The 12234-nt window shown below is 43.2% G+C and overlaps 1 protein-coding gene and 1 pseudogene across 3 annotated transcripts in view; one reads left to right on the top strand and one right to left on the bottom strand.

Annotated features, from left to right (window-relative positions):
- The first annotated feature begins 6 nt into the window (after positions 1-6).
- On the top strand, positions 7-1322 carry LOC129017491 (protein FAM106C-like; annotated as a pseudogene).
- Positions 1323-4668: 3346 nt separating this feature from the next.
- LOC129016870 (ubiquitin carboxyl-terminal hydrolase 6-like) overlaps positions 4669-12234 on the bottom strand; it is a 53725-nt gene continuing 46159 nt past the window's right edge. For all 3 annotated transcript variants that reach the window (XM_063656584.1, XM_054456631.2, XM_054456632.2), the window contains 4 exons: positions 10619-10907; positions 8756-9192; positions 7995-8087; positions 4669-6859 (listed from right to left, as the gene is read on the bottom strand). In XM_063656584.1, the coding sequence (XP_063512654.1) occupies positions 6686-6859; positions 7995-8087; positions 8756-9192; positions 10619-10907 (993 nt within the window). In that variant the 3' untranslated portion in view covers positions 4669-6685. The remainder of the gene's footprint in view (positions 6860-7994; positions 8088-8755; positions 9193-10618; positions 10908-12234) is intronic.

The raw sequence follows: 12234 nt of genomic DNA, 5'->3' as shown, positions 1-12234 counted from the left end.
GCTGGAATGCATCACAAGTCAGCTCAAGTTATACTCAGAGAAGCAGAGGAACTGGGAGGACTGGACTACAAGCTGGGGCCGACCCAGAGGAAGTGGGGGGGCAAGTTGGGGCAAGGCCACAACAGGGCCATTTGGCCTGGGCTTCAAGGGACCCTGTAATCCCAACTACTTGGCAGGCTGAGGCAGGAGAATCACTTGAATCTGGGAGGTGGAGGTTTCAGTGAGCCGAGATAGTGCCACTTCACTGCAGCCTGGGCGACAAGAGTGAAACTCCGTCTCAAAAAAAAACTAAAATAGGCCGGGTGCAGTGACTCAGCCTGTAATCCCAGCACTTTGGGAGGCCCAGATGGGCGGATCACCTGAGGCTGGGAGTTCAAGACGAGCCTGACCAACATGGAGAAACCCCATCTCTACTAAAAATACAAAATTAGCCGGGCGTGGTGGCTCATGCCTGTAATCCCAGCTACTCAGGAGGCTGAGGCAGGAGAATTGCTTGAACCTGAGAGGCGGAGGTTGTAGTGAGCCGGGATCGCTCCATTGCACTCCAGCCTGGGCAACAAGAGCGAAACTCTGTCTCAAAATAAATAAATAAATAAATAAATAAATAAATAAATAAATAAAATAAATACATAAAATAAATAAATACATAAATAAAATAGATATGTATTTATGCAAACCATAGAAAAATGTTTGGCAACCATCCCAAGATACCTGATGATGTGAAATACTTTTATTACAACTGGCCTGACCTTCAAAGGCCTTCGCAGCTCCTGCCTTCCTGTTACCGTCTACTATGTTCCTCGTGCACCTTCCACTCGGCACAAGCAGGCTGCACTGCCTCTGAAACGCATCACTTGAATCCTGCCTCTGCTCCTTTGTCCATCTGAATCACCCTCTCCACATTTCTGACCCTGTAATGGTGATCTCACTTCATGAGGCAGTTTGCTTCCCTTTTGCATTTAGCTTTCCCCGGGGTACACTGTCAATAGCCTACTGTCTGATGTCATCAGTCAGCACTTCATCAGAGGCAATTATGTCTACAGAGCTTTTGGCTCATTACTGTCACTCCTCCTTACATGTGTGCATATGCATATCATCTTTCCCTAATGAGACGGGAAATAATGATTCATTCCCTGGAGCAGTGGTTTCCATAAATGACCAACCCACAGACCAGTGCAAACTGGCTGCGGAAGAGCTTACTCTGAGAAACTTATTAGAATGCAGATTCTCGGACTGCGTGGGAGAGGAGGATCTCATAAATCTGGGTGTAATAGGCACAGAACATTAGGTGTAATATGGGCGGGACTCTGGACTCAGCATATCCAACAAGCTGCTGGCTGATTCCGATGACGCCGATGAATTGCCAGGTTGGGAACTGCTGTCCCCAGAGAACCTAGCAGAGAGTTCTGTACGTGATAGGTGCTCACTCCCCTATTGTTTGGGTGTATGCCTCCTGATGATCAACTTGATCATAACATTATTGTTGTATTATGCCTGTATTGTTTCCTTAAGTGAAGGAAGAATGCTTTTGAGTACCTAATAGGTGGCAAGCTGTGTGCCTGCTTACATACATGAACTATTCCTTTTAATAACCTTTGGAAATAAAGTGGTATTTTCATTGGGCATTAGAAATCTGAAAACTTTCGTTTACAGCTGTTGCAACAGCAGAACTAGAATTTGACCTCCGACATAATGGGCTCAAAATCTATGACCTTTCTGCTCACCAGAGGGCGTGAACTGCTGGTTTGTACCTGGCTTGCAGATACCTTCTTTGGGCAGCACAATGTTCAATATTAAAAAAATTTACCAACACTTCTAAACTGGATACTTTGTATTAATATCTGGGTTTCTGGCTTCTCTTCATGGGGGGGAAGAAAAAAGGTTTGGTGAACACTGGGGCCCACATTCCCACAGGGCAACAGCCACATGGAGCCTTTAGATGGGCATGTGCCTAGAACACACTAGAGTCCCCATCGCTCCCCGTTCTCTTACATTCTATTCCCAACTAGGTTCTTATAGGCCCGGGTTTGTGACTGTTGCACACTTATCTACTCTCTTGCTTCCCACTGGTCAGGAAGTCTGGCAAACTTAAAAGGCCTCTTTTTGTTGCTCTCTCCTGTATGGATCTCTGATCATAGAGGTGTGTGCATTTCTGACTTTGTGATTTCAATACTAAGGAAGCTGTTGGCACATTATCAAGGGAAACTGGGATCGCTGCTCCCCAACTTACACATTCTGGTGTGTCCCAGTAAAATTCTATATTCAGCCTCCAAACTAGCTGGGAAAAATGTGGCAAATCATCTACTTGCTCCAATTCAATGGTGTTTAGAAGTAAAAAGTCACTGTGAGCAGTGCCACCAAGTGGTGGAGAGACTCCATGCAGAATCGCCACCTTCAGCCAGAGAGGCTGGGAGGCCGAAGACCTCTCTCAACGCACAGGGCCGTTCAGAAACTAGAAACGAAATGCTTGCCCATCTCCCTAGGCCGCTCCTTCTGAGGCTTTTTGAGACAAGGTCTCACTGTCACCCAGGCTGGAGTGCAGTGGCACAATTGAGGCTCACTGCAACCTCAACCTTCTGGGTTCAAGCAATCCTCCCACCTCAGCCTCCTGAGTAGCTGGGGTGACTACAGGCACGGGCCATCACACCCAGCTGATTTTTTTTTTTTTTTTTTTTTTTTTTTTTTAGTAGAAATGAGGTCTCGCCATATTGCTCAGACTGGTCTTGAACCAGCCCATTTTTAGCTTTTTAAAAGACAGCCGTGGCCAGCCATGGCAGCTCACACTTGTAATCACTGCACTTTGGGAAGCTGAGGTGGGCAGATAGCTTGAGCCGAGGAGTTCAAGACCAGCCTGGGCAACATGGTGAAACCCCATCTCTACAAAAAATACACAAATTAGCTGGGTGTGATGGTGCACATCTGTGGTCCCAGCTACTGGGGAGGCTGAGGTGGGAGGATTGCTTGAGCCTGGGAGGTCAAGGCGGCAGTGAGCCATGATTCCCTCACTGCATTCCAGCCTGGGCAACAGAGACCCTGTCTCTATCTAAAAAAAAAAAGAAAGAAAGAAACCTAAAAACAGACTGGCACTTAAAAGAGTTGTGCTTCATTTTTTGACTTTCTGTACTCATTTTCTGTTTGTTCCTTTCCTTAAACAAGCTGCCACTGCTGCTGATTCAACGTTTAATTTTATATATATATATATATATATATATTTTTTTTTTTTTTTTGAGACAGAGTTTTGCTCTTGTTGCCCAGGCTGGAGTGCAATGTCATGATCTCGGCTCACTGCAACCTCTGTCTCCCGGGTTCAAGCAATTCTCCTGCCTCAGCCTCCCAAGTAGCTGGGTTTACAGGCATGCACCACCATGCCCGGCTAATTTTGTATTTTTAGTAGAGACGGGGTTTCTCCATGTTGGTCAGGCTGGTCTGGAACTCTCAGCCTTAGGTGATCTGCCTGCCTTGGCATTCCAAAGTGCTGGGATTACAGGCGTAAGCCACTGGGCCTGGCCCATTTTATACATTTTTAATGTGTATTCTTGTTTTTGGAAAATGTGAACAGAGGACTATTAAACTCTTTTAGCATCAGTATAGCAAGGAGGTAAAACAACAAACAACAAAACAAACAAAAAAAACCCTTTTTGTAAAATAGGATTGAGTATCGTTGGATTGAGCACTTATCAAGCAACTGTGCCAGGCATTTGTGTCCTTCATTTAATTCTTACAAGCCTGAGTGTTCGGTATTTTAATTTTATAGGTGAACAAATAGAAGCTGAGGGTGAAGGACCTACAGCTGTCACGTTCATCTCTTCTCAACACTGCCAACTGTCCCCTTGGATCTCCCAGACAGCCAAGGGACATCTCTGGTTTCTCAGTGCCCCCTAGAAACCTAGGGTCATTTCAAGGCATTATGCAAATGAGAAGCTTTCCTTCTCTTCACCTCATCTCCTGATCTGCACAAAAATGACTGTAGGACCCACTGTAGGTACCGATGTAGTCACCAATCCTCAGTTTACCACCTGCTCTCTACTTGCTTCCCTGCCATAACTTTCTAAAAGGGATGTGAGCCATGTCACCTGGTCACTGGAGGGATCTTGTTCTACCCTCTGTAGTAGTACCTCTGTAGGGTAGTACCCACTGTAGGGATCTTGTTCTACATCAGTGGTTGCCAATGTTTTTGGCACCAGGGACTGGTATTGTGGAAGACAATTTTTCCATGGACTGGGGGGATGGGGGAATGGTTTCAGGATAAAACTGTTCCACCTCAAATCATCAGGCATTAGATTCTCATAAGGAGCACACAACCTAGATTGCTAGCATGTGCAGTTCACAATAGGGTTCATTCTCCTGTGAGAATGACATGCTGCTGCTGATCTAACAGGAGGCAGAGCTCAGGTGGTAATGGGAGCAAGGGGGAGTGGCTATAAATACAGCTCACCGCTCACCTCCTGCTGGGCAGCCCGGTTCCTAACAGGCCATGGACGGTACTGGTCTGTAGCCCAGGAGTTGGGGAATCCTGCTCTACAGAGTTTCCAACCTCAGAGATGATGCATCCCCTCTGTAAGTCAGAAAGAAATTATTCAAGTAGGAGAATTAAAACAGGATCACAGACAGGGAGGCTGAAGAATTTGACATTCTGTGTTTACTTGTATGAGGAAAAACAGCACATAGAGGCATCCACAGTATTTAATTCGTTTGGATAACAGTTACAGATAAACAGGTACACCCATATACAATTACCAATACTTTTTATACAGTTCATATTTCAGTACATCAACACTATTTTATTTACACTCTATTTATGTACATTAACATCTTTCTAAAGCCAGTGCATTGTCAACAAGTTTTATACAGTAATTTACAAGATGAATGTAGTTAATAGTTAATTTAATAAATTTTCAGCTAGTTCATGAATTAAAAAAATTAATTACAACCAGTATAACAAACACAGAGCAAACAACATTAGTAGATTGTGCTACCTGCTTAAATAAAACATCTGTAAAGAAATTATTTAAAATCTTCCACTTTTTAATGGGACATGTCCAGGTAGGAATGGACAGATTTTATATACTGAAAATCTTGAAACTATAAAGTATGCATTTTGTCTGACTTTATTACATTAGACAATTTAGGCCACTCCTACCTACTTGCAATTATATTTTTTCTGAAAAGGATTTCAATTTAGGTAGCCATTTCAGATAACCTTTCCAAATGCTCTGAGAACTAGATATTCATAGTTACTGGCCTCAGATATCAGAACGCAAATGCTTAGTTACACTGGTAATTACTACCTATGAGGAAGAAAGGGTAGTGGAATCTGACAGTTAATGAGAATCAACTTGCAAGGTCTAAATGAATAAACAAAGGCCAAAAATAAGGTGAAACATTTCCTTCAAGTATGTATTAAAAAACTACATGAAAAAAACTCTACCTGAAATAAATAATATTTATACTTTTGTTCCAGTCTTGAATAATTAGAGCAAAAACGAAGTAAACAAAGAAACATAACTTTCAATGACTACTGTAAAATTTTAAAAAAAGGCAAATATCAAAATAAAAAAATTAGTGAACATGCAAACAAAGCAAAACTAAAGTTGACTTCCTAAAACCACCAATTTCATTAAATATACTTATGAACTCCTAATGTCTGGGACGTGTTTTGTTTGTAATTTATAGCCCTTAGAGCCATCAAATACACACAAGCAAGTTCATTTGCATGTGTTCTCTCTTTTTTAAAGTGCAAAATAAACACAGAAAAGAACAACCACTAATTGCAAAACGTGATCTAGCTCTGATGCCGCTTACTTTCCCAGAAGCTCTTGTTGCAACATGTGCACGTGAAGATGCTGCAAATATTGGCAACTGCTTCCCTTCCCTCAGCATGGGCAGGGCCAGGGGTGCAGAATACATTTCTGAGGATACTTGAAGTATCCTAAATGTAAGATGCCTCCACTGGGAGGGCCATGGTAGCTGGATTTCCCAGGATGTTTTTCTTTCTACTGGGTCTCCCTCTGGGTGGAAGGCACATAGCTCTTAAGAGAGCCTCCCTTTCAGACTGATCACTCTATGCCCCTGCCACCAATGACTGGTTGTGCCTCAAACATAAACACAACGGCAAAAACAAAAAGCAAGAAAGACAAAGAAAGGGTATGGAAACTTTAAAAAATAAATTGAAAAATCCTCGCCCGTGCCGTAAGAATCATTTGCACACCTTCATGATCTGGCTTTCTCCATCTTGTCAATATAATGGAATAAACTTCGGGAAGAAGGAGGTAGCATATCATGTCATCCCTAGACAACATTACAATTTTTTGTTTTTTACTTTGACTCCAAGGAAATCTTTAATATTTGTTATGATTATTGGTAAACTCTATACTCACTACATATTTGTTCATATCTGGACAAGCACAATTGAATTCTTATTTGGTCCCAGGTGGCTGGTGCCAAACCTTTTGTTTGCAGGCTAATGGTGGGATCTGCCTGAAAGTTCTCTATCGGACAACTTGTATGAGACTTTAAAATAAAATTATTGCTACTCTTAAAGTTAACTATTTTAATTAGAATTTGTATTCTAACAGGATAAAATAACTACATTTAGCTTGCCTTTCAGTGACACTTTTGCCAAGTACAACTTGGCAGGGAGTCATCTCCCTCACCACCAAGCTGTCTAGCAGCCAGAGTGGTAGCTTTACTGTAACATACAGTACTTTTTGTAATCAGACTCAAAGTCTTCATCCATACTGCTTGTGTCTGCCATCTTTTTGCCATCAATCTTTGGCAGAAATTGTGCATAGTCTATCCCCTGCTGCTCATAGAAAAGAATGTAGGCAGAGTCGGTGTCAATTTCATCAGGGTGACATTCCTGAAAGGGCAAGAAAAACCTTTAACAAAAAGCCATCGCTATTATGGCTCTAAATCCTTGCCAGGAAAGGGAAGACCAACCCTCTGTAATTACTAAACCTGATTGTTTCCAATAAGCTCACTAGTTTGGCTGTCTCACACCTGCCCCTTTAAAATGAGCCCCATTATTTCCAATGTTTGCTTTGGGGAAAATATTTTGACCACAGACAAGTCAAAACAGAATGACCTAAAACCCCATCAAATTCTATTTATTTATTTGTATGTATGTATTTATTTTTTTGAGATGGAGTCTCACTCTGTCACCAGGCTGGTGTGCACTGGTGTGATCTCAGCTCACTGCAATCTCTGCCTCCTGGGTTCAAGGGATTCTCCTGCCTCAGCCTCCTGAGTAGCTGGGACTACAGGCATGTGCCACCACGCCTGGTTAATTTTTTGTATTTTTAGTAGAGACAGGGTTTCACCATATTAGCCAGGATGGTCTCGATCTCCTGACCTCACGATCCACCCTCCTTGGCCTCCCAAAGTGCTGGGATTACAGGTGTGAGCCACCACACTCAGCCCAACCCCATCGAATTCTAACAGTCTAGAAGATAGGAGCTTTTTGCATTAACTAACTCCATTTTTTTTTTTTTTTTGAGACAGAGTCTTGCTCTGTTGCCCAGGCTGGAGTGCAGTGCTATAGTCTTGGCTCACTGCAACCTCCACCTCCCAGGTTCAGGCCATTCTCCTGCCTCAGCCTCCTGAGTAGCTGGGATTACAGGCATGCACCAACATTCCCAGCTAATTTTTGTATTTTTAGTAGAGATGGGGTTTCACCATTTTGGCCAGTCTGGTCTCGAACTCCTGACATCAAGTGATCCACCTCCTAAGCCTACCTCAGCCTCCCAAAGTGCTGGGATTACAGGCATGAGCCACTGTGCCCGGTCAACTAATTCTTTATTTTTCCTCACTACTCATGTTTTCATTCCCTACTCTGCATATCACTTTTGTTCCTTTAATACTGACAGCATCTATATATTGATTCTAAAAGAAATATCTATTTCCTATTCAAGAGATAGTCCATTATTTCAACAAATGTTCCCCAGTTCTGTTGATATTCTGTTTCTAACTTTCATTCAAAGATTGAGAATGTTTACCTCACAGATGCTGTCATTGTAGCAGTACCACTTGCAGTTTGGATTTTTGGCATAAGTGACGTAATGGCCCCCACTCAGAATTCCTGAATGGCACTGTAAGAGATAAGAGAGTGGAGGTATGTTAGTAGTTAACTGTACTATGGCCAGGATATAGCACTAGGATCTGAGCAGAAGAACACTGATCATGTAAATGATCAGTAGGTGAGAAAATATTTTAGAACCCTCTAACTTTCCCTAAAACCAAAATAAGCAAAAAGCAAAATACAAAAGTCATAAGCTCCAAGTCTTGTGTGGATAAACAATCATTTTATAATGTAATTACTATTATTATTATTATTATTTTGAGACAGGGGCTTGCTCTATCACCCAGGCTGGGGTGCAGTCGAGTGATCACAACTCTCTAAAGACTTGACCTCCTGGGCTCAGGTGATCCTCCTGCCTCAGCCTTCCAAGTAGCTGGGACCACAGGCACATGCCACCATATGTCGCTCCATTTTAAAATTATTTGTAGAGATGGGGCCCAGGCTGGTCTCAAACTCCTGGGCTCAAGCGATCCTCCTGCCTCAGCCTTCTAAAGTGCTGGGATTACAGGTGTGAGCCACCACACCTGGGCAAACCCAGATTTCTATGTTAACTTTGTCTATCACTAAGCTCAATGCTAGGAAATAAGCAGGACCTGAAAAATACGTGCTCATGAATACATGAAGACAAGTGAACAAAACACGGACCACTCTCTGAAAACCGTACAATAAACCACTTACTGAAATTGCATATAGATTATAAATAGGCTTAATATGAGTGTCTTCTCTTTGGTCATCAGTGCTGTCTTCTTCACTGTGGTTACCAAGCTGACCATTGCTGTAGCCATTGCCACAGCCATTGCCACATGCTTCATGCTTATAAAGGAATCCATTGGCCAAAGCTACCTCGTGGTCCTGAGGAGTGACCAGCTCTGGTTGGCTGTCCCCCTGCATATGCCCTCGGCTCCAGGCGTCAGCCAGCTCACAGATCTGCCCAGCCCCATTCTCTTGGCTGGCATCCAAGTTCTTCTTACTACTTGACAGTTTATTTTTGCTGCCAATCTGGGGCAGCCGGAGCCTCCCTTTGCTCCTCCCCAAAGTCTGTGGGCTGCTATTAGGGCTGCTGTTTTTCCTGGAGGGACAGCTGGTTCCACTTTTTCTTGATGAAGAAGGAGAACCTGTGAACAGGACAGAAGAAAAGATTCACAAATCCAAATGTCACAAAGTAAGCCAGCCCCAAATGCTAACTCTGAGGTTAGCTTCACAACTGTAAACACAAAGGTAAAGACAGGGGAGTCGTGACCGGCTACCCTTTAGTTCCTATTATGTAGCCAGTAAGTTAGCCAGTAAGTTACATTTTTGTCTTCTTCAATGCCGAGTCCCTATAAGCAACAATGTCCTGAAAATGTAAAGTACATTATAGGGACTCAGAAAATAGCAGAAAGATGATTTATGTCAGATTCAGTTGAAAAAAATCTAACTATTAGAGTAAGGAGTTCTCCAAATACATATTCCTCCCCTTTGTAAAATTAGACAAAAAATGTGACCACCATTTACAGAGAACTTCCTATTGTTAGGCATGGTACTGGGAATTTCTTGCTGTCCATTGTTACCTCTATGACTCACAAAAATCCTGTAAGGCTTTAAACTTTTTGGTTATAGCCTCTTACCCCTACCCCCTTTTATACATTTAAAAATTATTGAGAATCTTTAGAACTTTTATGTGAATTTTATCTATCAATATTTTCTGTATTAGAAACTAAACTGAGGCATGAAAAAGTACAATACATTAGCACAGACTTCACTGTCAAAGTGACGATATTCTTCCATGTCATGTCTCTTACATCATTGTACATCTGTGAGAGAAAAAAAGTGAAAAGGCACATATTGTCTTAGTATTTTTATGAAAATAGTTTTGGGCCAGGCACAGTGGGTCACACCTGTAATCCCAGCACTTTAGGAGGCTGAAGCAGGAGGTTCACTTGGGCGCAGGAGTTTGAGCCCAGCCTGGGAAACATGGTGAAGCACCGTCTCTACAAAAAATGCAAAAATTAGCCAGGTGCAGTGGTGCGTGCCTGTAGTCCCAGCTACTCAGGAGGCTGAGGTGGGAGGATTGATTGACCTCAGGAGGTCGAGGCTGCAGTGAGCGGTCATCTGTGTTGCACCACTTCACTCCAGCCTGGGTGACAGAGTGAGATCCTGTCTCAAAAAAATAAAAAATAAAATAAATAAATAAAAAAAGAGTTTTGATCCTCTAGACCCCCTGAAAGATGGGGAACCTCAGAACTTTCACTATAAGGGGACAAGACAGCAGCTACCATTTCTGTTTACCATACATCAGGCACTGTGTGAAGTGCTTTACTCTCCATGTGTCAAACTCTCAACTCTGTAAACCTGGCATTATCTCCATTTTACAGATGAGAAAATAGATTCAGGGAGGCTGAATCTCTTGCTAAAACTTACATAGCTTAAATACAGATAGGTCTGATTCCAGATAGGTTCCTTCCACTGAACCAACCTGATGTTCCAGAACAGAAGACAGAGGAACATATGTAGCCTACAGGAGTCCCAAGAAAGCAACTGCATAAGGCCCCCAGGCCTCACCTTTTGGGCTGCTGCTGATGTTAGCGCTGAGTGAGGATGGGCTTTTGCTCAGGAGCATGTCCTCTTCCCCAGCCGAACTCTGTGCATCCACTTTCTTCACCCCTCTTGCCAGAATCCTGGGCTTGGAGAGCTCATCCCCCTGGTGTGTGAATGGTTTATGCTGGCAGAGAGCTGGGTCTCGTGATACCAAAAAAGCACTCGGATCAAAACTTTCCCGAGGAAATTTGACAATTTTCTGTGATTTTATCCACTGATCATTTACAAATTGAAATCGCTTAAGGTGAATAATCTGGAGAAGCAAAGGTAGAAAACATCGCATTAAAGCATTCTGAAGATACAAAATTTACATGGAAAAAACAAGTCAAATACATGTGAATGTTTGGGAGTATATAACAGAACATTTACTCTTCATTATTTTTTAAAGACTTCAAAAATATGGTTTCATAAAGGCCTCTACAGAGGCCCCAGTGCACTGGTGTGCTTGTGCACACACACTCAACTCAGCAGTGTGGCACAGCCACATGACTGCACAGTGGGTATTGCCTCCAGGCTCAGTTGCTCTTCTAGAGTCCACAAAGGGCTAGCCTAAGCTTCCACTCTCCACAGAGCCAGAAGTTCAACCTCTCCTGAAGTTCAAATTCACCATGTTGTACCCCTTGTGGCAGTTCTCACATCACACTGAATTGCAGTTACTGGGCTACATGACTGCTCTGCTTGTTTTATTTGATGATTATATGAAAATATATACTTGTCAAAATTCATCAAACTGGATATTAAAAATCTATGCTTTTAATTGTATGTTAATTATACCTCAGTTTTTTTAAAAGGTCTCCCCCTCGGCCAGGTGTGGTGGCTCACCCCTGTAATCCCCACACTTTGGGAGGCCGAGGTGGGTGGATCACGAGATCAGGAGATCGAGACCATCCTGGCTAACACAGTGAATCCTCATCTCTACCAAAAAATAAAAATAAAAAACACCTAAAAAATTAGCCAGGCGTGGTGGTAGGCACCTGTAGTCCCAGCTACTCCAGAGGCTAAGGCAGGAGAATGGTGTGAACCTGGGAGGTGGGGCTTGCAGTGAACTGAGATCTTGCCACTGCACTCCAGCCTGGGCGACAGAGCGAGACTCCATCTCAAAAAAAAAGGTCTCCCCCTCCCCATCACCCACCTTGTCCCCAAGCCTGCCCCTTCCCTCTAGTTCCTATCTGTGGAGCTAGCTGACAACCAGTGTTATTAATTTCTTGTGCATCATTCCCTAGGAAGCTGTTCTGGTCTAAGAAAAACCTACATTCACAGAGTAGTGTGACAGAGACATGAATGGAATAAGAAAATACGGCTGGGCACGGTGGCTCATGCCTGTAATTCCAGCACTTTGGGAGGCCAAGGTGGGTGGATCACCTGAGGTCAGGAATTCGAGACCAGCCTGGCCAACATGGTGAAACCCCATCTCTACCAAAAGTACAAAAATTAGCCGGGTGGTAGTGGTGCGTGCCTGTAATCTCAGCTACTCAGGAGACTGAGGCAAGAGAATCACTTGAGCCCGAGAGGTGGAGGTTGCGGTGAGCTGAGATTACAACACTGCACTACAGCCTGGGTGACACAGTGAGACCCTGTCT

This window comes from Pongo pygmaeus, chromosome 19 (assembly GCF_028885625.2).
Source record: "Pongo pygmaeus isolate AG05252 chromosome 19, NHGRI_mPonPyg2-v2.0_pri, whole genome shotgun sequence".
NCBI lineage: Eukaryota > Metazoa > Chordata > Mammalia > Primates > Hominidae > Pongo > Pongo pygmaeus.
The sequence above is the reverse complement of the archived record's forward strand: the minus strand, read 5'-3'. Positions and strand labels throughout refer to the sequence as shown.